The sequence below is a fragment of the Macrobrachium nipponense genome, chromosome 19 (genome assembly GCF_015104395.2).
Source record: "Macrobrachium nipponense isolate FS-2020 chromosome 19, ASM1510439v2, whole genome shotgun sequence".
Taxonomy (NCBI): Eukaryota; Metazoa; Arthropoda; class Malacostraca; order Decapoda; family Palaemonidae; genus Macrobrachium; species Macrobrachium nipponense.
The window spans coordinates 63,961,488-63,988,262 of NC_061088.1; the positions used below are offsets into that span (position 1 = coordinate 63,961,488).

The window sequence follows — 26,775 nt, forward strand, 5'->3', positions numbered from 1 at the left end:
CTCGGAAATCGGTGCGATGGTATAGCCCGGAATACAAGAATTTGCTTCTGTAGAATGGAAATGCTTTTGTTTGTAATTGTTCTAAACATTATTATTATTATTATTATTATTATTATTATTATTGGAGAAACAAATCCACAGTTATGTAAATGTACATATATTTAAGTTTAAAACAGAAAAGATAGCTTTCGGGAACCGTACAGATTCCCGAAAGCTATCTTTTCTGTTTTAAACTTAAATATATGTACATTTACATAACTGTGGATTTGTTTCTCCATTTGAAGACTCGTGCTACTATGAGGAATTTTTAATTATTATTATTATTATTATTATTATTATTATTATTATTATAGTTGTGTAGTAGTTTTAGTAGTAAAGTAGTTGCAGTAGTACCACCATCAAAGGCCATATTCAATTTATATTTCCAAAAAAACTGAAGTTAAAGCAACTAGAGCTTTGTTAGCAATCAAATTCTATTTATTTATTTCAGCAAAGTCATCACATTCTTTTGTCAGGTCAAGTCATGACATACAGGAGAAGTTAATGTACCGAGTTTTATTGACTAAACGAACCCCGCGAAGAATCTTGTGAAAAAGTAGCAGTTGAGGCACAGTTGTTGTTGTTTTTTTTCTTTTTTTTTTGCTGACAAAGTATGACATCAAAGGAATACGGAGAAAAACTCAAGTGTTTTTTGCATTTTAATTTTGCGCTTACAGATGGCTGGAAACATTTTTCAACACTTTGGTCCATAGTGAATGGTTTTCTTACTAATAAGCATTCCAAAAAATGACAAATAATACGTATTTATGTCATAATTTTCCCCGCAACAGTGACAGCGAGACAAAAAAATCTGATAGCCGAATATTCTCTCTCTCTCTCTCTCTCTCTCTCTCTCTCTCTCTCTCTCTCTCTCTCTCTCTCTCTCTCTCTCTCTCTCTCTCTCTCTCTCTTCGGATGTCTTCGTCTTCACTGGAAATTTCCAAATTGCTTTGCTTTCGACACTATGATTTCCACACATAACGTTATGAAGCTGATGGTGTACCCGGTGACAAGAACAGCAAATACTCCCTGGAAATATTTTAATTAAGGGTAATCATATGCGTGTATGTATATATATATATAATATATATATATATATATATATATATATATATGTGTGTGTGTGTGTGTGTTTGTGTGTGTATATATATATATATATATATATATATATATATATATATATATATATATATATATATATATATATATATATATATATATATATATATACTATATATTGGAGTATGGAGACACGTTCTGTCTTTTATCCATTTATTTTCCGCCGAAGTTTCGTATCAGCTTGATACATTTTCCGGGCTGAAATTGCGATTAAATACCAATTGCGTATAAGTAGTAAAAGATATATACATTGTCCCAGATGTGATCTCGGCACCTAGTACATCGGTTACACCAGGAGGCTGCTAAAAGTCTGGATTTCCTCTCATTAAGGAATTAGCTACAGAATGAGCTGTCGACTATCAAATCCAGAGCAATCCAACATAAGAAATCACAGTAAAAGTCGCAAAACACACAGAGATACCAGTCATTTTAGTATTGGAACCCGACATGTAGACGAACTAACTGCCCTTGAATCAATCATGATTAAGCTAACTGTACCTACTCTTAACCACCAATCATCTTCCCGCCAACTGTTTATTGCCTAATTACCTGTTTCTTTGTTTACACTCCCCTCCATAACAATATTTCGTGTCAGTTCTCCTTACGCTTCCGCTGTGGGTAGGTGTCTTGTTCGTTTATTAATTTATTTATTTAATGTTTTTTTCTCTCTGTCCTGGCTCTTAGCCCTTTCACTGTTGTTCTGTTTATGTTTTCATTCTGTTTTCATTCTTAATTTATTAAATAGTTTTTTAATTTAGGTGTTGGTAATAATGTGTATATCTTTTACTACTTACACGCAATTGATGTATAATCGCAATTTCAACCTGGAAAATGTATCAAGCTGATACGAATCGTCGGCTCTAAATAAATGGATAAAAGACAGATAGTGTCTCTATACTCCAATATGTTTATTCTTCAGCAATTGCTCCTGTCTTCATACTTATATATATATATATATATATATATATATATATATATATATATATATATATATATATATATATATATATATATATATATATATGATATTTATATTGTATGTCAAATAATACAGCTGTGAGTTTTTCATTCATAAATATTAAAGCACAGTATTACCCTAGCATTTATTTCACTTTACCCTGGAAATGACTTACGCCCATAAAAATCGCAAATAAGTGCATCTTTCCTAGGCATTTGCTAAAGCAGTTGCACCTATCACACTTCAATCCCTTTTTGGGCGTTATTTATTCCCGAGGTAAAATGAAATCGGTGTTATGGGGTTTTGTGGTGGTGTTTTATATATATATATATATATATATATATATATATATATATATATCTACATATCTATATCTATATCTATATATATATATATATATATATATATATATATATATATATATATATATATATATATACGTTATTTATTCCCGAGGTAAAATGAAATCGGTGTTATGTGGTTTTGTGGTGGTGTTTTATATATATATATATATATATATATATATATATATATATATATATATATATATATATATATATATATATATATATATATATATATATATATATATATATATATACACACACACACACACACAAACATAAATACTCAAGAAGGATGTCATATTTTCACTTACAAAGTCTCGAATGTCTGAACCGTTCTATTTTAAGATATTGTAAAATTATTTTATCGAAAGTTTTAACAACGAAAGAATATGCAAAGTATTGTGACCAAATGACGACGAATACCGTTTCGACTGACCCACAGATTCCTGAAGGAGAGAACCGCCTGGACAGTCATCTTCGTCGGCGGGTTCTTACACGACTTGGCGTTGGGAATGACGTTGTCCAGCCAGTAATCGTAGAGTCCTCCCTCCACCACCGCCCTTATCCTGGGGAAGGAAAGCGAAGGAGGTTGGAAATGTGCCCGTGCAACCGTAGGCTTTTTCTGTTACAGCCTGAAATCTCAGTATAATGGTACCTTGCACGTACGTTTATGTCCATATGTGATGGAGTACTGTTTGTTTTATTTTACTCACTCATATATTATATATATATATATATATATATATATATATATATATATATATGTTTGTATACATATAAATTTTCTTTCCCACCGTTATCCTTACTTTAAGGCGTCGGTTGCCTGATGCGCCTTCTCCATTTACTTCTATATATATATATATATATATACTATATATATATATATATATATATATATATATATATATTATATATATTAATTATATAATATGCATGCATGTATGTATGATATGTGTGAATATATATATATATATATATATAACTATATATATATTAGATATATATTTATATATATTATATATAATATATATATATATATATATAAATATAATATATATATTATAATAGCACTTTCTGGATACATCTCGCCCTCTACTCACCCTTCATTGATTGGGTAGCGAAGAGGACTGTTCTTAGGAACCACCATGCAGAAGGTCTGAGGCAAAAAGGTTTCCTTAGACACGTAGAACTTGCAGTTTCCTGTAATGAGTTGATTTCTTTTATTTACACGTTCATCGTGGAAGACCTTGTGTTCAGATTTAGTGGTGGTACGTGTGCAATTTATGTAGCTTTTGTTGCGAGTTTTACGCATCTCTGGGCTTGTGAATTTATACACTACATTTGTACACATCTTCATTCCAGTGGGTAGTGGTGTTTCTAGTTATTTGCGATTTCACTAGATTAGGTTTACTTTAGATCGTGAGGCTTATTTTCTGTTACGGTTATGATTTTTATCAAAAAGATCTAGATTCTTTTTTGTTTTTCATTAAGTTCTGCGCATGGCAATGCTATTAGATCATTTTCGAAACAGAAAAATTGTTATGCCCTTCCAAAAATCAGATGATAAAACTGATTATTTTAGTACTGTTTTCGTAAAATTTTAATCTGGAAGCAATGTATTGCGGTATACTTTCGTAGAGTAACCGGCGCACCTGTATGTATTCGTTCCTAGGTCGTCAAGTGTCAGTCCGGGAAAACAAAATAAATATTTATCGTACAAATTATTTACTGTGCTAACCAGATGGTGTAGTGTTAAGTCATTCTGCCCAAAAATGAGTGTTCAATACCCGATTCTCGAACCGGACCAGGAGAAATGATATCTCACCTGCAATCGCACAACTTCATGTGTCTGTTCATCAAGCGACCTCTTAATCTTCTCCTGATCTCCTCAGTAGAACTTCCACGAGCATTCTCAAGCTTACACAAACCACCCCCAATGCCACATGATTCGTCTCTGTCTTTCTTGTATCTTCTATTTCCAACAAATCAGAATACGCCACGGACCTAGGAATACATTTTCTTCATGCACAGAGTTTCTCCATTCGCATTTTTCGTTCTGATATCCTTTTGCCTCCCTAAATGGCAACTTCTCATTCTCCCTTAAGTTCTTACTCACCTTCTGTCACGTATTCATATTGCTTGCACTGCTTCTCTCTCTCTCTTGACTGCCTTGTCAATCTTCCTGTGCACAAGTCCAAGATGTCTTCTGTTCTTCAAATGATGTTTTCTTCCTTCACTCAACCTCTTATTTCAACAGCACACCACTACCTGATTTTAATCCTTCTCCTTAACCTCCTTTATCTACAGAACTCCCTGCTGTCCGTATGGAATTTCACGAGGACATCGTGTACTCCTCCTAACTCTGTTTCTCTGACCCTAGCAAATATTTCTCCCCTTTTCTTCTTACATGCTACTCTCACTTCCTTTTTTTGAAATCCACTTGACTTAATTCACACATTTAGCTACATCTTCACCCCTTATTCTTTTCCATCGACTCTGTATTGATATATAACCTAATAAACTCTTTCCTTTACCATTATCTCTTTAATATCTGTTCCAAATGCACTTTAGGAATCCATGCATGTCAACAGTGTATAGGTTCAGACTCTAACAAGCACTGTCTTCACTCTCAATCTTTTCAATTTTTGTACCACGTACATTCACTACTACCGCTTCTGCTGGTGCCACACTCAATCGTAGTTTTCTCTCTCTATCAACAAGGCATTGTCTTTTCCATTCCGGAACACGCGCGCTCTCGGTTTACCTCACCAAGTGTAAGGAATTTAGCTCATTCTCATTAAACTAGACAGATATCATAGATTTTTTATCCTCTGCCCCACATTCACTCAGTTCCAGTGCTGAATATGTTGGTGTAAACCTTATGCAAAAGTCCACTTTGGGTGGCCGGGCGAGAAAAAGAGAGTGTGTGTGTTTGATATCAGAAAAATTGAAAAGATAAATTACAACATCAGCGCTATGAGACCGGAATTATATACCTTGAAATAAAAAATAAAATCATAATAATGGTTTTGAGAAACAATAAACTTCCCAAGTCGGACAGTTACATTTCTATTTTGAATTTCCTCAAGTTGAAATCGTTAGTTTGCTCAGTAGGAGTAATGCATTTTGCGTGAAGATTTTCTTAATCTGTGATAAATGTAAGGCATGAATAGTTATGTAAACCTTAAGCCCAACTGTTATTTTTTCCTGTTTTTTTTGTTGTTGTATCGTCGTTGATTTCTACGTTAGCTTTTCCCTCCCAGGCGGATGATCCCGAACTTGACGGATTCTAGTTACGAAGAATAAAAAAAATTATTTCAGAAGCAAGAGAAATCACCCTTATGTATTCCGAGCAAGCAGAATTATGGGACTATATTTCAGAGACTGGGAATGTCCACCAACCTTTTTCCATGTAACTTTCTGTCAGGAATATCTTCATGATAATCAAAGGATTAATGAGAACGTAATCTCCTCTTGATACCAGGTCGTCCACAGCGGTTATGTATTCGGGAGCCTTTATGTACTTTATTCTCCCTACCTTCGCAGTCTGTTTTGCCTCGTAGAATATGCCCGAATCCACATCCTGTGAAAGAAAATCGAATATCAATTAGAAGTTCTATTCATTGCTAAAAAATAGAATTTTACAAAACATCCAGTATATATAAAGATAAAACGAAGGAAAAATGAAACAATGGAGTAGATACTAGCCCTTTCGACATATGGTCCTTCACGAGCTAGTAAAGAGCCATGAGTCGAAAGGCCTGGCAACCACTCCATTGTCTTACCTTTCCTTCGTGGTATTCGCCCTCATTTATGCATTCCTCACGTTACATATTTTCGTGGATCAGTTATATATATATATATATATATATATATATATATATATATATATATATATATATATATGGAACCTACTGGTCCTTTTTTACCAGTTACTTGGCCAAGCAGTTAACGTTACCTCGTTCTAATACCCGGAGTTCTAATCTTGGCCGGTACCAGAATATCACTTCTTTATTCATTTCATCTAGGCATACTATTGACATGCGTTTCTAAGGTGACTATTAACATCACACATACATTTATATATATATATATATATATATATATATATATATATATATATATATATATATATATATATATATATACAGGAAGGGAGAGAGAGAGGTATACATCAATGAGATTGAAGTGATGAAGTGAATAAAAATGAAAAGACCGATCAGTGTTTTTAGGTGGTGTGGTAACGTGGAGAGCATAAAGGACAGGTGAAAAGAAGAAAATAAGGAAAATGGCTAGGATGGGGCAAAAGAGGTGTTTGAGAATAAGTGCATACGAGGAAGGAATGAACAGGTGATATGTCGGCGGGTGACTTGTAATATATCTATTGGGACTTCGTTGTTAGTTTGGGCAAGAACGTGGTCTTGATATCTTCTTCTGTGAGAGGAAATGACGATATACTTATATATAGTGTATGTATATAATATATTCGCACACACACACACACACACACACACACACACACATATATATATATATATATATTATATATATATATATATATATATATATATATATATATATATACTAGTATATATAGTTACAGTAAGACTGTGAAACCAGGGATTACCAATTCACATAGAGACATTTAATCCCTGAGGGGCTGGTACTAAACATGGCAAAACTGTGTAGATGAATTGCTGTTTCACTGTGATTTCGTGAAATCCTTGGTTTCACAATCTTACTGTAACATATATATTGTCATAGTCTGCATGTCAGGTTTTAAAGAAAATCTGAGAAATCAAAATTTTGTCTCTACTCAAAATCTACACCTTGTGCGAACACCCTGAAACTGACTTAAAGGGGGGGCGCAATTATATGAACAGAAAATGCAAAAGAACCTTTTATAGAAAACACTAGATTACTTCAAGGATTGACTGTAAATGTAACTTTGTCCACAAATGATATTATTGTCTCTATAAGGATTATCAGATATGATACAGGAGCGCTAGTCAGCTCCTTGGCACTCGTAAAACTAACTCTACTATGTACTGTAGCAACAACAGGTGTGCCACCAAATTGCAAGTAAGAGCACTTAAAGTGAGGATCAACCCAAGATTGTCACTGGCAGAGTACGTTGAGTGGCACTGTTGAATTACTGGAGAAGGCTCACAGCGGGGCAGGCTACACAGATCTGCAGAGCAGTCAAAGCTGATTCACAAGTTTAATGACAAGATAAAACAAGTAAAAATGCAAAATTATTTGAATACTCGAATTCTATATTATGTTATTGCAATGCGTTTAGCGGGTTGGTAGCGTTAACAAATATCACTTGTTTCACAACAATTTCCCAATTATTTTATGCTCACACAGGTCTCTGATGGAGACGGGAATGTTAAGGAATGGGAGTAGGAGAAAACAGTTGAAACAGGGAATGAGTGCTATGAATAGAAGGTGAAGGGCCAACAGAACAATTTCCAATTTCAGTTATCTTAGTCTGTGGATGGGACATTTGTAGCCAGGGCATAGGCAGAAGGATTTGGGTAGCTTGGAGGCTTAATCAAAGTACACACAGAGATGCTTCTCTTCAAGCAGCTTCGTATAGAAATTTCTAAGGTGGGCTCATGCTGAAGCATTCAAGGTAGACATCGAGGCAGAGTCTGGGAAGCAGGTATAGTAGGTTCAGATAGAAGCTAGCCGGGTTAGCATCAAGACGAAAGTTGGAGATAGCTGTGGGCCAACTCATAAGGCTTCACGTCGTTTCCAGACAGTATGGTACCATGTCAGGTTAGGGCATTCTGCAGTGCATACTACAGCGTAAACTGGCTAGGGCAAAGTGCAGGGTAGTAATCCAGGTCAGGCCATATAGATACCAGTTGAAAGGAGAGCCAGTCACATCTGGTTCAGGCTGGCGTGATTTTCCTTGGGTGCTTTCATCTCCACTGCCAATCATTGTTAATTAAGTGAAAGAGGTCGTTGGACACCAGTGGAGAATTTCGGAAAATGGGATACAATGGAGGCTATCATGGGTCAAGAGGTTTAGGACAACCATCGGTCATGCAGGTATGTCTGGTCAGAGTCGCACAGACGTAAGGGTTTTCAATAAGGTAGAAGACAAGAAGGGACAGGTCATTGAGACATGAACTTTCACGAGTTGGAGGGTGACTAGCCACTAATGGCCCCTTGTAAAATTAGATTGTGGACCAAAGTACAAAGGAGTTTAATAAAAAAGGGGCTTCTATTCTGTTAAACGAGAGTGACCATTCTAGGGATTTGGCATATAGCCAGTACGGACATCTGACAAGGGGATGGCAAGCTACCATGCAGATGTGGAGTGTCATTAAAATCCTATTTGCAAGGGAGAAGAGGCTTGATTTAAAATACAATCTCTCACTGGTACAAACAGTCAAAACAAAATGGGGTCACATATTCTTTCAGTTTTTGCAGTTTGTTAAGGAGAAGCAAAAATAAAAAGAGGGTCCAAAATAGATGCTCTTAGCAATATTTATGCATACATACATAAATAAAGGTGGCACTCAGAAGTAAGTTGGAGTGTCAGCAATGGCGGCACTTGGAGGTTGGAGGGTCCATGATGGTGATCCTTATAGGTGAGCTGAAGTAGCACTCAGTGGAGTGCAGACCACGGGTGTGTCATCGAAGGTGGCACTCGTAGGTTGGAGTATCAGCAAAGGTGGGACACTTAGGGTGGAGTGTCAATGAAGGTGGCACTTGTAGGTGGGGTGGTCAGCGATGGTGATCCTTGTGGTCTGAAGCATCTGAACGGGCTGTATTACAGACATGGAGGGGGGCACTAAAGTGCGGTATTCCTAGAGTACAGAGACTATGTGCGGCACTCACTGGCACTCAGCAAGTCACAGGTGAAAGTCAGATGATCAGTCTCACTTCGCGGTTGGCTCGGATGAGTATGTAGGTGTGTCTGCAGTGGTGACATTTGTGGATTAGGGGTCTTGCTAGACCTAGGCACTCTCAGTAGTGTGTGAGCAGGTGACATACCATCCAATGTTCAGGGTTCCTGCAGAACGTACAGTGTCCTCAGACACTCAAGCGCCAGGTGGCACTTCACAAAGCGTGTGGACAGGTGACACACTCAAATAGTGCAGGGACAACATAGGTGTGTAACTGGCACTCTCACCAGAAAACAAGCAACAGGGCTTGAGGTTGTCAGCGGTAGTGACACTAACATGTAGGCACTGTGAAGTGCATGGTATATACTGGCAAACTCACCAAAAAACAAGCAACAGAGCTTGAGGTGTGTCAGCGGCAGTGGCATTCACGTGTAGGCACTGTGAAGTTCATGGTAGGTACTAGCACTCTCACCAGAAAACAAGCGACAAGACCGGCAGTGACACTTGTGTGTATGCATTGTAAAGTGCATAGTAGGTACTGGCGTTCTCAACAGAAGACAAGCGACGAGCTTGAAGTGTCAGCGGCAGTGACCCTTGTGTGTAGGCACTGGCACTCTCACCAGGCAATAAGCATTAAGCCTCTCAGGTGGCACTGTAAAGTGCATAATAAGGTAACACAGGTAGTACGACATGGAGTGTAAATACAGATTGTTCCAGCATGGGAACGAGCAGTGTTATCCAAACACTCAAAAGGCAGAGAAAATCTCTCACGATTCTGTAAGGTGTTGCTAAGGAATTGGATTCCAAAATGGGAATCAATAGGTCTTGGCTGACAGGTAAATGGGTTTGTGCTAGAGGCTATGGTAAAACAAATGTTTGTATATGGTTACTGGATATAAACACAAACTAAAATAAAATAAAACTGTTTTCTCAAAAGTAAGGCTAGCTTTGCTAATTTAAGTAGTTTTATTGAATTTCCTAAAGCATAACAAATAGGAGTGTCCTCGCTAATTGTCAGTTGCAAGCTAGAGTCAAGCAGGAAGACAAATACCTTTACTCTGGGTATTTAAAGTGAACAGTCAAGGTCACATCTCTTTACAACTAGGAAGTTATACGGGCAAAGACGAGAATGAATGAGGCCTCTACTTGATGTTGTTGGCCAATAACAGTTGGGCTCAAGTTCTCATACGCTACAACGTTACCCTAATTTCCTTACCACAAATTCATATGAGTTTTACGTAATCTGAGAATTATGTATTCTAATTCTTAACACGTTAATCGTGACTTTGTAAAATACGCAGGGCTATGAAAAGAAAATATAAAAAACCTTTTATAGAAAACACTAGTTTACTTCAAGGATTGAATGTATACATAACTTTGTCCATAAATTAATTATTATTTCTATAAGGTTTATTTGAAGATATGATACAGCAGCACTAATCGGCCCCATGGCACTTGTAAAACAGACTCTAACATGTACAATAGCAACAACAAATGTGCCACCAAATTGTAAGCAACAGCACTCAGATTAAGGATCTAGAACTTAAGACTAACAACATTGAGTAACACTATGCAGTGGAGCACTGTAAGCGAGCATTCACTCTCACTGGTATCCTAGGCTTCAACCCAAGATTGGCACTGTCAGAGTACATTGAGTGGCACTGTTGAATTACTGGAGAAGGCACACAATGGGGTAGGCTACACGGTTCTGCAAAGCAGTCAAAGCTGATACACAACTCTAATGACAAGTTGAAATAAGTAAAAATGCAAAAGTATTTGAGTTACTTGAAGAGTCCTTGGTATAATGCCAAAAATCTATATAAATCAAATCAAATCAAATTCAGCATTACAGTGTTGCAATGCGTCTAGCGGGCTGGTAGATTAACGAATATCACATGTTTCACAACAATTTCACAATTATTTTATGCTCACACAGGTCACTGAAGGAGACGGGAATGTTAAGGAATGGGAATAGGAGAAAACAGTTGAAACAGGGAATGGGATGTTCATAGTCAAGGCCAGGCCATGGGTAGAGGGATGTGTGTGGGTCGCTTGCAGGCTTCACCAAAGGACTGAGAGATGCGTCTCTTCAAGCAGCGCCATTTAGGAAATTCTAAGGTAGGCTCACAGCAGAGCGTTCAAAGCTGACATCAGGGCTGAGTCTGGGCTGCAGGTATAGCAGGTTCAGATAGAGGCTAGCCAGGTCAGCGTAAGACGAAAGTTGGAGATAGTGATGAACAGAGTCATAGGGCGTGACACTGCTTCTACACAGTATGGTACTGTGCATGGCATACTACCGTTGGAACTGACTAGGGCAAAATGCAGTTTGTTGGGCCTGGTCAGGCCAATTTGATACCAGTTGAAAGGCTGGCATGATTCTCCTCGGGTGCTTTCATCTCCACCGCCAATCCTTGTTAATTACGTGGAAGAGGTCATGGGACTGGCAGAGAGGCGTGGAAAATGCAAAAATTGGGTACAATGGTGGCTATCTTGGGTCAAGAAGTTTAGAACTACCATCGGTCATGCAAGTATGTGTGAGCGGAGTCACAGAGGCGGAAAGGTTTTCTATAACAATAGCGAGGGAAAGAGGTCAAGGAGAAGGCAAGAAGGGACAGGTCATCGAGATGTGTGAATTTTCATGAGTTGGAGGGTGACTAGCCGCTAATGGCCTCTTGTAAAATTAGACTGTCGACCAAAGTACAAAGAAGTTTAATAAAAAAAATGGGGCTTCTATTCTATTAAATGCAAGTGACCCTTCTAGGGATTTGGCATATAGCCAGCATTGATATTTGACAAGGGGATGACAGGCAACCATGATGATGTGGGGTGTCATTAATATCATATTGGCAAGGGAGAAGGGTTTCACTCAAAATACAATCTCTTACAGCGGTCCAAACGGTCAAAACAAGATGGGGCCGCTTTTACTAGATTTGACATTTCCCGTTCCCGTATTTTATTCCTTTAAAATATTCTTTCAGCTTTCGCAATTTGTTAAGAAGAAAAAATAAAAAAAAGGGTCCAAAATAGATGCTCTTAGCAATATATATATATATATATATATATATATATATATATATATATATATATATATATGTGTGTGTGTGTGTGTGTGTGTGTGTGTGTGTGTGTGTGTGTGTATAATGCATGCAAACACCAATTGGATAACAACCTCACCTCGCCAGTTGTAGACTTAAGTGATTTTGTGAAATCCCTGGTTTCACAATCTTGCTATAATATATATATATATATATATATATATATATATATATATATATATATATATATATATATATATATATACATATATATACATATATATATATATATATATACACATATATATATATATATGTGTGTGTATATATATATATATATATATATATATATATATATATATATATATATATATATATATATTGCACACAGACACCAATTGGATAACAACCTCACCTCGCCAGTTGGAGACTTAAGGGATTTCGTGAAATCCCTGGTTTCACAATCTTACAATCTTACTATGGTGATAGAAGTTCACTCTCGAAGTCACGTAAAGCCGTTGGTCTTATTGCTGAATAACCACTGGTTCCATGCAACGTAAAAACACCATGCAAACAAACAAACAAACACAATCTTACTATAACAGATAATATATATATATATATATATATATATATATATATATATATAAAACATAAGACTATTTGAGAATATAATAAGGAGTAGTTAAGACACCGTTGTAAGGTGATGTGCTGTGACATTTCTAGAATGTGGGAATCATGAGTTTAGCTTCCCTTGGAAACAGTGCCCGAAGTGACAAGCTTTGGAAACACTGACGTGATGTCGAAGTTGCTATCTAAGCAGATCAGTGCCACGTCCTGTCGCTATGCACGGGCGGATGCAGAGGTGCCTTCTGAAACTGGTTAGAGGTGGTTTCTTGGGCGTGAACAATGTGTGTGAGTTTGTGCGTGCATGCGAGCTTCTTCCCTACAAAATGAAAGTGTAAGTTACCCAAGGTGGGAGATCGCTACAGACTCAGCAGAGCCAAGATGGCCTGTGCAACAGTATTTTTGGTGAAATGTGTGTATAAATTGTGTTGAATGGGTAAGCATACTTATTATTTAGCCAAAGGTGTGGCTTGATTGTATTTTGAATATTCATTTCAAAGATGTTCTATTTCATATGATCTTTTGATTTTAATTTATAATCTTGTTTATCAATGTGTTCTCCTGTCTTCTAACAGGTGTTCTGAGACAAAGGGGAACTGAATATGGTGACTTAACCCTCTTATGCCGAATGGATGTATTAAACGTCGAGTCAAATTGTCTCCCGTATGCCGAATGGACATATCATATGTCAACTCAAAAAAGTTTTTTTAAAAATTTGCAGAAAAATACTTATAGGCCTACCAGCCAAAAACTTTTGAATCACGCGCCTTGGGGGATGCTGGGAGTTCTCGGATCAAGGCGTTGTTTTGTTTACAATCGCTACGCAGGCACGCAAGCGCGAATTTCTTTCTTATCGCACTAAAAAGTATTAGTGACACATCTCAAAAATTATTTTGTCACTTTGACATAATTTTTGCACCATTTTAAAATATCCTTTACATGAAGTATTATATATGAAAATGTGCGCAATTCCATGTAAAATACAACAAAAAAATACTCATGATTGTAGCTTTTATCAGTTTTGAAATATTTTCATATAAATAACGATAAGTGCAAAAATTTCAACCTTCGGTCAACTTTGACTCTATCGAAATGGTCGAGAAACGCAATTGTAAGCTAAAACTCTTATATTATAGTAATATTCAATTATTTTCCTTCATTTTGCAACAAATTGGACGTCTCTAGCACAATATTTCGATTTAAGGTAAATTTATGAAAAAACTTTTTCCTTACGTTCGCGCGGTAACTCTTCCGATAAATTTTTTCGTGCGATTGTCCTAATGTTTGCACCATTTTAAATTTGTCGTTACATAAAGTTTTATATATGGAAATGTGCGCAATTTCATGCACAATAGAACTAAAAACAACCCATGGTTGTAGCTTTTATCAGTTTCGAAATATTTTCATATAAATAACGTTAAGTGCAAAAATTTCAACTTTCGGTCAACTTTGACTCTACCGAAATGGTCGAGAAACGCAATTGTAAGCTAAAACTCTTATATTCTAGTAATATTCAATCATTTACCTTCATTTTGCAACGACTTGGAAGTCTCTAGCACAATATTTCGATTTATGGTGAATTTATGAAAAAAAAAACATTTTCCTTACGTCCGCTCGGTAACTCTTCCGAAAAAATCAGAATTTTTTTTGTGCGATTGTCGAAATGTTTGCACCATTTACAATTAGCTGTTACATAAAGTTTTATATATGAAAATGTGCGAAATTTCATGTAGAATATAACTAAAAATGATTGATGGTTGTAGCTTTCCTCTTTTTTCGAAATATTTGCATATAAATCACGATAAATAGAAAAAAAACCACATTCAGTCAAATTTGACTCTACCGAAATAGTTGAAAAACGCAATTGTAAGCTAAAAATCTTACGGCCTAGTAATATTCAGTCATTTATCTTTATTTTGAAACAAATTTGAAGTCTCTAGAACAATATTGTGATTTATGGTAAATTTTTGAAAAATATATTTAACTTCCCTCTGCGCACCGATTCGCGGCCGCAAGTCTCCGAAATGCGTACATCGCATTATCCTAATATTTGCTTCTTTTCATATTAGCCGTTTTATAGAGTTTCATATATCAAAATGTGCGCAAATTCATGAAGAATACAATAAAAAAATAATTGAAGGTTGTAGCTTTCCCATCTCCGAAATATGTGCATATAAAAAAATATATATATAAAAGTTTCGACATTCGGTCAAATTTAACTCGTCCGAAATGGTCGAAATCTGCAATTCTAATCTAAAAATCTTACAGTATCGTAATATTCAATAATTTGTCTTCATTTTGAAACAAATTTGAAGTCTCTAGAACAATATTCAGATTTACGGTGAATTTTTGAAAATAAAATTTTTTTATGTCCGTGCGTTACGAATTCGTACATCATATTGTGATAATATTTTTCCGGTGTTGCTTTTATTGTTTTACAATGTATTATATATCAAAATGATTGCAATTTAGTGTACAATACAACGAAAAAAAAGTAACTCGTTAGCTTTGACTGTTTTTTGCACAGTGTGATTTGAATACAATTATGTATGAATTTTTTTTTTCTACCATATATCACATTATTTACATATGATAATGATATTATTTTTCATTTCTGATGGTTGCATACTAAACTTCAGGCAATGACAAAAAAAATGAGCCAAAAATGAACTCTTAATCTTCAAAACTAAGCGCGCTGTGATTTTTTGAAAAAAATATTTATTCCGCTTCCGCGCTCACTCCAAACCGGCCCCGGCATACGGGAGAGGTTTTGATTTTTAGGGCTTCGGCGTAAGAGGGTTAATTGATATGGGAACTTAACTAATGTTTCGTGGTGTACTAGACTGTACTATGACTATGCCCAGTTTTATAAGTAAAATAATGTTGGTTACTGTAGAGAAATATGGAGTGGGTTATCTGAGTTCAATCTTTCATTTAATCATTTTGTAAAGAACCGGAGTTATTTAGTTTGTGCCTTGCTCTTAAATGAATGTATTTTTGTAGTTCACGAGTCTGATTTAATTGCCTTAGGTAAAGGAGAGGGCGGGTGGGGGGAAGTGTTTTCGAGAGAGAGAGAGACAGAGAGAGGGAGGGATGGAGAGAGAGAGAGAGAGAGAGAGAGAGAGAGAGAGAGAGAGAGGGGGGGGGCGGTGTTGGTGTTGGAGAGAGAGAAAATGGATGTTATTCCAGTACCTGCTGCTCCGATTCATTGCTACCTTTTAAGATTACCCAGGTAACCTGGGTAATATATATATATACATTGAATAGAATGGCTTTTTAACTGTTAACCAGCTTTTTTGAAATTGCTTCATACATTCTAATTATTTTCTTCACTTCGTTGTTCAGGTTACTAATGAACACAAAATGGGGTTCTTCCATTTACTCCAGTATTTTTACATGCGACAGCTGTTTCGTCAACCTATACATATTGACGTTATCAAGCGTACTGATACAAATATGAACCTGCATGCGTTTTGTGACGTCATGAGGACAGTTGCCAAAGACCTAGTTTTAAGTATTTACTAAGGACTATAGTGAAAAATAAAATAAGACAAGTAAATAAATATGTTATCAACAGAAATTATATCATAAGTTGAAATTAAGTAAATGACATTCAGTAAATTAAACATATGTGTAATTCAGTAAATTAAACATGTGTAATTAATGTATATTTATGTATAATGTGTATATAATACGTAACTTAATTTCAACTTATGATATAATTTCTGTTGTTAACATATTTATGTCTTATTTTATTTTTTACTATAGTCCTTTGTAAATACTTAAAACTAGTCTTTGGCAACTGTACTACCTTTCCGTCCTCATGACGTCACAAAACGCATGCAGGTTCATATTTGTATCAGAACGCTTGATAAGGTCAATATGTATAGGTTGACGAAACAGCTGCCGCGTGTAAAAATACTGGAGTAAATGGAAGAATCCCATTTTGTGTCCAGTAGTAACCTGAACGATGAAGTGAAGAAAATAATTTAAAAATTTGAAGCAATTTCAAAAAAGCTGGTTAGCAGTGAAAAAGCCATTCTATTCAATGAATGGTGTATCCGTGAAAAATTGTGCAATAAAACTATATATATATATATATATATATATATATATATATATATATATATATATATATATATATATATATATATATATATATATATATAGTATATGCACACACACGAATTGCATAACAACCTCACCTCGCCAGTTGGAATTCCGATTTTGATCCCACGGAGAAAACACATTGGGCTTGCTCGTTAAAATCCATTGTGCTCCTGTTAACCTAAACAATACTGAAGTACTGTACTTTTATTCGAATGTGTTAGGCTTCAATAGGACTGGATGGTTTAGATACGAGATGCTTAATGAAACCTAACACAAGGGATTATATATGTGTGTGTGTATATATATATATATATATATATATATATATATATATATATATATATATATATATATATATGATTAGATAGAGTATACCGTAAAAATGAATTTGAAAGGGAATCATTTTTTAAAAAGATGACATCCTCCGTTAACGCACCAGTTCCACCCTTGTATTCCCTTACCGCCAGATGCTGGGCGTAAGCAGTGTTGGCCACCCACACCATCTTGGCCTTGGGATCATCCAGCAGAATTCTCATGGACTGATAGGGTTCTGCGATGTAGCGCACTGCCAGAAGAGAAGTCAAGTTGGAGTTGTAACATTCGATGACGACCAGAATAGCGAGAACCCATCCTCCGAGCATCATTTTCTCCCAGCCGCTGTCGTAGGGGACTATGGTATCTGAAATGCGAAGCGCACAATGTCGATGGGTTGAGATAGAATATTTATCTCATTTCTCAGTCTTTTAGTTTAAAAGTGCCAGTTCGAATTTGGGAGAATGTATGCCTTAGGTCGAATTGGTTCCTTCTTGGTTATTTATTGTGAACATTTTGAATTTTAATTTTCATGTCCTAGAAAAATGCGGATGAATAAGGTGAGAGAAGGAGACTTCATGACATTAATATGGAAATGAATATATCTAAAATCATGGGCTCACCGCATGGCCTGTCATGATTTATATTAGCTTTCCCGTTAATCTGACATTTTAAACTTCATCACTGCGGCATAGAACATTTTCAAGGGACACATTAATTGCCAAGATTTTAATCAACGAAAACGTAGTAAAGTAAAGTCAACAGAAAACATCAGAATTTTCCTTGAGCCTTTACTAAGTCTTCGTTGGATGACTTCATTCGTGAATTCTGGTATAATATTTCACATGCGAAATCAATTTAGTGGTTTTTATGGTCTGATTGAAGGTTACTGTATATGATTTTGCAACTACGTTATGTTTTAGCTGGTCCCTTGGTATAGTGGTTAGTGTCGTGAATGACAGTGGGAGGTTGAAACCACATTCTTTGGAAGCTTGAATTACAAGTCATTGGCCCCTGTGTGCTTGTTCCATGTGAATAGGTTTCATCCGCTGAAATAATTATTTATAATAATAATAGCAACGCTAAGTTTAGACTCTTACTTTGTCTGAGTCTTTCAAATACAAGTGCACTTGTGCTCGGAAGGACAGCCTCTGGCAATCTTTCGGGTTTGCGATTCATGATTCTAAAAATGTCCCTTTATTCTTATCGTTCCCTCGTGCTCAGATCGCATGGTTCAGATTTGTTGACTTAATAAACGCTGGGTGAATAAAAATGGAATAACGTTTTAGTCATTCTGAACAATCATAAAGAGAGTAAAGTACCTTGTTGAAACATTACTCGTAAGTAGGTTGCGACAGGTATTTTGGGTGAAAGTTCTCTCGAGTTCCAATCGATTCTGGATGCCAGCACTGCGAGCAGGAGTACTAGGCCGAGCGAGGCCAAAAACGCCGCCCACACAGAGGGCGTCAAGGGCATCAAGAATCCCCAGGGGTCGATCTCCGTGTCTCCTCTCCGGCCGAGGATCCTGCCGTAGTCCATGATCAGGGGGTCCGTGTAGTCGATGACTTTTGACCTGATGTAGGTCACCCCAAAGGGTCCCAGAGCGAAATCCACTTCCTTTAAAGAGGTTATAATCTGCATTTTATATATATATATATATATATATATATATATATATATATATATATATTGAATTTTTATCACATCACCGTCATTCATATACATACATCGAGCTACAAATGTCCTTTAATATCCAATTCGCTCTACCTCGGAATTAATATATTTTCATATATGTTAACCGAAGGGGATTTTTTTAGTTGTTGATAATTTCCTCCTCTCATGGGTTCGAACCAGCGCCCAGCGGACAGAGGAGAAATCAGGATTTCAGTGAAGATATTGACTCGGCCACTGAATGCTTGATTTCTCCTCTGCCCGCTGGGCACTGGTTCGAACCCATGAGAAGACGAAATTATCAGCTAAAAAAATCCCCTTCGGTTAACATATATGAAAATTTATTAATTCCGAGATAGAGCGAATTGGATATTAAAGGACATTTATGGCTCGATATATATATAATATATATATATATATATATATATATATATATATATATATATATACATACATACTTATATAAATTTTGTGTACGATCTCTATTTTCATTGATTTTTCACGTTATGGAAACCGAGGTCGTTGGAAAGTAAGAGGATCATTCTTACTAAGCATGGTTTTGTATGTCATTTGGTATCTTCGTAATATTACTTGTGATTGTATCGTGTGTTGAGGCAAAATGAAAGGTGTGGAGGGTTTGTTGTACTGAGGGACATGAATTGTGTTGGATAGTGATGTGTGAAAAGAAAATATGACGAATGGACTGAAATGTCATTTGTTGTTCATCATTTACATTTGCCTTATTTTTCCACACTTCCCTGAACCACAGTTTTTCTTTTCCGAGTTACCTCACCTTTCTGATCATCATTCCTATCATGCCATTCCAAGATCCATTGGGGAAAACGACACCCCAGCCTCCATCTAAGGGTTGGGTCAGATCGTACCTGTGCAGATGAAAAATGCCCCGGTTACATGGCATGAATTTACTCAAGACATTGGCATATTAGCATAATCAGGTTACAGTAACGAAATTTTGCAAAGAATTAGGGTTACATTAGGTATATGTCGAAAATAAAGACTTTTGCTAGATATAAAGGAGCCGCATCATTATGATCTAAGAATAAATAACTTTCACGAAATGTAATTCATCGCCATCTGTTGTCCAGTTGGAGAATGACAATGTTTTCCTTCCCCTTTGCCAACTCACGTGAAGTTCATTTGAGCGGAGAGCATTTCGAGTACTTTAATCAAAGGACCCTGGAACGAGAATTCCACTTTCCCGTTCTCCGTCTCTTTTGGTGAAATGATCACATGCAGAGGGAAGTTGTTTCCTACCACCGTCATATTCGCACCGTCGGCTAACCTGCAAATGATTGGATTGCGTTTGATAAGAGGTGTTGAAAGGATTAACGGTATTTTGCATTGCTTTGCTGTTTTGCAAAGCATAAACTAATATACACAAATACGTATATACATGCAAGTATGTGTATGCTGTGAAACACATTTTGCTGGTGGTTTATGAGTTATTTTTACCTCGATATTATGAGAGACGTTTAGAACAATAACCAAAAACCTACAATAACCAGTGCTGGTGTTTAGTTAGCCAAGAAGTGTTATGCTTCCACCCAAGGAAAGATGATTGGAGAATGTTTTTCACACTTCCTATCATCGTCCACTTTATTCTTGGAGGCCCTCCGGTCTGCCCTCATTTGATACAGCTATGGTTTGTAGTTTACTCGAATGACAACAGTTTTTCAGTACATAATTTCAATATCTTGACTGTCTCCAGGTTATTTTTGTTATTCTTGGGATACCTTATTTCATAGTTTCCCCGACCAAGCCTAGTGCATTGTTAAGCAGTTGGCTGCTAATGTTAAATTCTAGTGATGTGATGAAGAAAATGAAGAGAAGGGAACAGGTTTTTGAATCCTAAGAATTCAAGCTACTGAATGGTGATGGACAGAAGTGAAAAATCGTTGTGCTGCCTTAGTGATGTGAAAATATTAATCTTGCACCGCTGCAATGATGAAATGGACAAGAGATCTCTATGTTGATGACGTTGAAACAATTTTGCTCAATATTTTAACTCTCTAATTTTTTTTCAACATTTTTACCTAAACGAGCAAGAACTAAGAAAACTAGAACACCTGAAATTTTTTAAAATGCATAGAATTAGGATAAATACATATAAAATCAAGCAGTAAATATCATTTGACATTTAACGTGTTTATTCCATAGTGAAGACGATGTGTGCAAATAAGGTCCCCGAAAATTGCCTGAAGTGTCAAACTATCTTTTATGGTTAAATGGTTTTCGTTAATTCAGCATCGTAGTAATACTGTGAATTACACGTCGAAGTTTTGCTCAAGATAAGCCATTCCTCGCGTTCAGTTACAGTAAAATCTTGCGTAGAAATTCAACATTCACATTTCTTAGTGCCAGTAATTGTTGAAATTCACGAAGAAGCTTCAATAAAACCAAAAGAATTAGCCTGAAAAGAATAAAATTATATTTTGACAACAACACTGACTTGACTTATGGAACAATAAGAACCGTCGGATTCATAATACCTTTGGAATTTGTTTGAAAACAGTCGATGGTTTTCGTTATAAGTAAGCCCAAATATTGGAGACCATGATGCTACGAGGACACTTCGGTGGCTGTAAGGCACGTACATGTACACGTTGCCTCTGTAATTGACAGAACGTTTACAGGTGAAGTTCATGACTGTCACAGAACGATCTGTATGGATGGCAATGATTTGTGAGTGTAAACATTCTCCTAATGATAATTGGTGCCAAGAATTAATTTTTGCCTTGTCTTTTAGGAATTGCTGGGATATTATTTGGTAATCAAATGATAGCTTATACTTAAATAGATGTACTCACTAGTTTAACTCGTTATTTGTAAACTTATGCTTATTGCTGAACATTTTTGGGGGGAAGGTAATTGAGCATCAAATATAAAAACACCTACGAGTAAAAGTTACTTTTGGCTGATACTTTTGACGTCAGATTTTCATGTTTGAAAAATGACTAAAATGCGGTTACCTCTACTAGTAATATTTAAAGATAAATAGATTAAGACAGGGTATTTATTTCTAATTAGAAAGATGTAAACTCAGTAATAATAAAAAAAAATCTCGGGTATAATTCGATATTAGAGATAGCAGTTACATATTATTAAAGTAGTTATATGTGATTCTGGCAGAAGTCGAGTAAATAATGACAATTTCAGTTGTATTGTCAGCAGTGTTTTCGAAAAAGACGCGCAACCTTTTAGCCTGTGACGAATCCCCATCAGCAGTGATGACCAAAGCGTTGATGGGAGAGAGCCGCTGCTGGAGGGGACGAAGGCGTTCAGTTGGTAAACTGGTGACGACCAGAAGCCTCGTCGGCCAAACTAGAAGTTCTGTACTGATGGCAATGTCAAGGACATCACTGAGGTACTTAAAGCCGTCGCTAACTACGATCAGCATGACACACCACGATGACTTTTCGATCTGGAAATTAACATTCACCCACACCAATAGTTTGAAAATGTATCAACAGCGAAACAATTGAAAGAAATGAGTCTGCTTTCGGAGTTATAAATATTTGAGAAGCAGGAGAGAAGCAGACCTTACTGATGCAAGAAAGACAGAGTTAAATGCAAGTTTGAGATTAACAGTGAAAGTAAATGAAAGTGTTCAAGAGGGGAAAATACCTCGAGGGGCTTAGATGACAGTGGACAATATGGCAGTGAGTTGATAGAATGGATGAAATGGAATGTTTCCGAGGATGGCATCTCGTATTTACTATACATGGAAAATGATGCCTGCGCTATTTCATTTTGAAAACGTTATCCAGCGGAGTTTATATATATATATATATATATATATATATATATATATATATATATATATATATATATATATATATATATATATATATTACCATTATATAAAGTTTATCCAGCATAGTTGTTTTGACCTAAATAATCATAACGAATGTGTATCAGTATAGTCTTCTTAATGTAAGAAAGATGGACCTGAGTAATTAAACTTGCCGTCTCCCAATATAATTCAGCGATTTCAATCTTTCCCGTGACGTTAATCCCATGTTTATGGTTTCGTCTGAGACCTGTCATTTACTGTAGTTTTTCAGCTGGTGGTTTAAGGTCTTTATGGACGTGTCCAGGGCTTCTTGGGTAACCTGACCTCATCTTTGTCTCATACCCCTCGCCCTAACCCTCACCCTCTCATCGCTATCTGGAACTACTAGGGGGGTAGTGCCGTCAGTGCACCTCATGCGATGCACTGTAGGCATTACTAGAGGTTCTTTGCAGCGCCCCTTCGGTCCCTAGCTGCGACCCCTTTCAATCCTTTTACTCTATCTCCGTTCATATTTCTTCCATCTTGCTATCCGTACTCTCCTAACGATTCTTGTATAGTGCAACTGTGAGGTTTCCCTCTTGTTACACCTTTCAAACCTATCTACTCTCAATTTCCTTTCCAGTGCTGAATGACCTTAAAGGTCCCAGTGCTTGGCCTTTGGCTTAAACTCTATATTCTATTCCTATCTAGAACTAGGGTACCTAGATTCTACTTATAGACCCGAATCCCCGCTCTCTTCTGTTTATCGTCCCACATCATGAATAAACGACTGGAGGACTTCATGGGAAATCATATTGTTTGCTATTACCTTACGTATCTGTGATGTCATGAGGGTTAGAGTTGTATTATCCGGGCCTTGGTTCGTAAATTCAAAGATTCCAACGTTTGTCTCCGGCCGGATGCTCTGAAGAAGCTGTAAAAGAGTTATTTTCACAAATGTGCAAGCAGAAAGTGTGAATTTCTTTTAATGATTGGCCTTTTTAGAGAAACTATGGTTGCAGTCATCCTGAAAAGTAATTTGAGTTTTATTTATTTATTTATTTTTTTTTTTTAAGAAATTAAAGATGCATTTTCATATCGATAAGCAAATACTGGAATGTTTCTGTTCGTGCGTATCGCATCAAGTACAAAAAGTTGATTGCCTCTTTCTCTCTTTCCATCTTCTGACACACAAGCAGAACACACTTACTCGCCCGCACAAGGTGCTCGTCCTCTCACCCACAAGGCCACTGTCAGCAGATTCCCGGCCATTGTTGAGCAATTTACGTTTGTTCCGTTAAATTTGGTCTCTCATATGTTGAAGTGAGCTCTAGATACATCCTTGGTAGTGCGTATTAGGGATGCTGGGCGGTGGGGGTGCGTTGTGGCGGTGGGGGGCGTTAAACAAGATGGAGAAGGGCAAAATAAGACTTAGGAACATCATACCAAAATACTTGCTGAATACCGGAACAGTCGCTTTTTCGCAATCCAACTCGTCTGAGAGGAAGATGTAACACACACTCTCTCTCACACACACACACACCAAATCTATACAAATATATTTGATATATATATATATATATATATATATATTATATATATATATATATCATATATATATATATATATATATAATATATATAATTAGTGTGTGTGCTGGCGAGAACACCATATAATCGTGAACTTTTGCTGACCCCTCGACTTCCATAAACAATTTTTTCACAACACACACACATATATATATATATATATATATATATATATATATACTATATATATATATATATATATAGTATCTATATATATAAGTGTGTGTGTGCTGGCGAGAACACCACTATAATCGTGAACTTGGCTGACCCCTTGACTTCCATAAACAATTTTTTCACACTCATTCTCAAGGCTGTCCTTGACTCCACCTTGTGAAGAGATGCCGAGGACGTCGTTCCATCTGTGATGAAGAGGAAGGTACATCCGGGCATCCAGGACTCTCGGATCACTGATGACGTCACTCTCTGGCTTTTCCAGAGAAGGTCAGGCACACCTGAAATCAGGCTCTCGGCGTTTATCACCTCTCTCGCAAATGTTAAAGGTTATTTTAGTCAGTAATCTTCTTTTATATTCTGAGGTTACATTTTCGTTGTTTATCTATAAACAGAAGTTGTTCTGGTAATTCAAACATAAGGTTTGTTTGGTGATATTTTGTGTTTAATGGCAGTAAAGAAATTATAAAATGCGCAGTTGAAGTACAATTAATGCATTCAGCTTTATATGAACGTGTCTATCCATGTCTGTTGTTTTATTTCTCTGTGACATATATGCAGTAGCTCCATGTTTTCTTCTACTTATTGCAAGATTCAGAAGTTCGCTCAGATGTCAGTTACAGCGTAGCGAATAATATTTGAATCGTTTGAAAATAACAAAATGTAACAAAAATATAATATTTTTGATGGGAGTTAACGACAAGTAGTCTATCCAAGAACAAATATGAAGTCGTAGATCTTTAAATAATGTGAAGTCTTAGATTTTTGCATTAAATAACACGGCTTTTAGCATGGATAAATCTAAGTAAACATGTTAGACCTGCAAATTATACACTCAAAATTGTTGCACGGGGTGGCTTAATTAATTTAAACTAAGTAGCATATTAGGAGCAATATCACTGAATGTTACAAACTGATGGCGCTCGTAGCTTACTTGAAAGTGGATTATGCTGATGGAGAGTCTTCACGACCTGCGTCATCATCATCGTCATCACCAAGGTCATCAGGATGTGGGGCATCACTGAGGTCCTTGCAGTGCTTGTTGCCGCAGTCATTGTTACACTAGCAGAATCATAACTGAAAATAAGGATAGGAAACAGGGCCGGTCCCAGTTTAAAAGCCTGATTTCATTGAAAACATACGATCAACTACAGAAAGTTTGGTGATGATATACCTTCAGAACCTTATGAGGTCACTTCGTAGGCTAAATAAATGGGTCTACTAATTTATTTCAAGCAAGGCAATCTTTGGGTATTTCATTCAGAGGTCTTGTCGAAAGAGCTAGTTGTTTTACTGTATTTAACTGTATTCTGAAATTCTTGACAGGTGAAGAAGGAATAAATTGTTTTTTTATATTCAACTCACAGTTAATTGTGCCCCTACGGCAGCTCCCGTAAAACAAGAAGTAGTATTAAATGCGCAGCCTTTCAATATTCAGTGAGGTTACGAAGGATTAATGATGATGGTCTGATAACTAGGGTGGGTGGGTGGAGATTTATTGCTCCATTTCTTATGTTTCTTTAGATCTCAAATATAGTTAAAGTACTAATATTCTAAACTTGCTTGGTTAACTTTACTACACTCTCCTTCTTATAAGATGATGGTTTTCCAGCCCCCGTACCTTTGGCTGAAAAAGGTTGTTAATTTGTGAGTGATATCTTTTGGTGGAACCATATTTTTTTTTAACCATATTTGGATTTAGTAGAGTGAATTTGATAACAAGATGTAGTCTGTCAAAAGTTTTGAAAAACTGTAATTGGAAGAAAGTTGTAACGCGTCAGTCTGCGAGGGTTTATGTGCGTTACAGTGTGATGAAATTGCAATAGACATAAAATACTGTTTACATATGTTTTTAAATAAATTATTATTTTTAAAAAAAGGGAAGAGGTAGAAACTCGGGTAGTGAAGGTTTAGTTTGCATGTCCGGATATTATGTAAACTGTGACGTGGAAAATATGTTTTTTTTTTCTGTTATAATGGTGTTGTCGTTTCTTCCTGTTACAGTGTCATATTTTGATGAGTATTTAATAATTAGGAAACATGTGAATGCGAAAGACCATAACGTGAGACTCCGTTTCTGATGCGTACATTGAACACTCACAATTTCTTCATGCCAGTTTGTTCGGTTTATTCGGTCTAGG

The 26,775-nt window shown here is 36.3% G+C and overlaps 1 protein-coding gene across 2 annotated transcripts; it reads right to left on the minus strand.

Moving 5' to 3' along the window:
• Positions 1–698: 698 nt before the first annotated feature.
• Positions 699–25,696, minus strand: LOC135213017 (glutamate receptor ionotropic, delta-2-like). 2 transcript variants are annotated; one of them, XM_064246827.1, is made up of 13 exons: positions 25,569–25,696; positions 24,791–24,915; positions 23,704–23,808; positions 22,297–22,523; positions 21,592–21,711; positions 20,229–20,384; positions 19,875–19,965; positions 18,733–19,027; positions 17,560–17,777; positions 5,866–6,046; positions 3,564–3,663; positions 2,900–3,029; positions 699–1,068 (listed from the first exon to the last, which is right to left on the minus strand). In XM_064246827.1, the coding sequence occupies exons 1-13, from the start codon at positions 25,687–25,689 to the stop codon at positions 967–969; spliced, it is 1,971 nt and encodes a 656-aa protein (XP_064102897.1). In that variant the 5' UTR covers positions 25,690–25,696; the 3' UTR covers positions 699–966. The 2 variants fall into 2 exon arrangements, with proteins under 2 accessions (XP_064102897.1, XP_064102906.1); XM_064246836.1 differs by lacking the exons at positions 24,791–24,915; positions 25,569–25,696 and adding an exon at positions 24,085–24,219.
• Between the last annotated feature and the right edge of the window lie 1,079 nt (positions 25,697–26,775).

Bases quoted from the DNA above. Each gene is read 5' to 3' on its own strand.
- LOC135213017 (XM_064246827.1), bottom strand. From the start codon at position 25,689: ATGACTGCGGCAACAAGCACTGCAAGGACCTCAGTGATGCCCCACATC. The intron at 23,809-24,790 runs GTGGAGTCAAGG...ACTCTTTTACAG, and splicing joins CCTCGGCATCTCTTCACAAG to CTTCTTCAGAGCATCCGGCC. The intron at 3,664-5,865 runs GTTGGTGGACAT...AACTCATTACAG, and splicing joins AGAAAGTTACATGGAAAAAG to GAAACTGCAAGTTCTACGTG.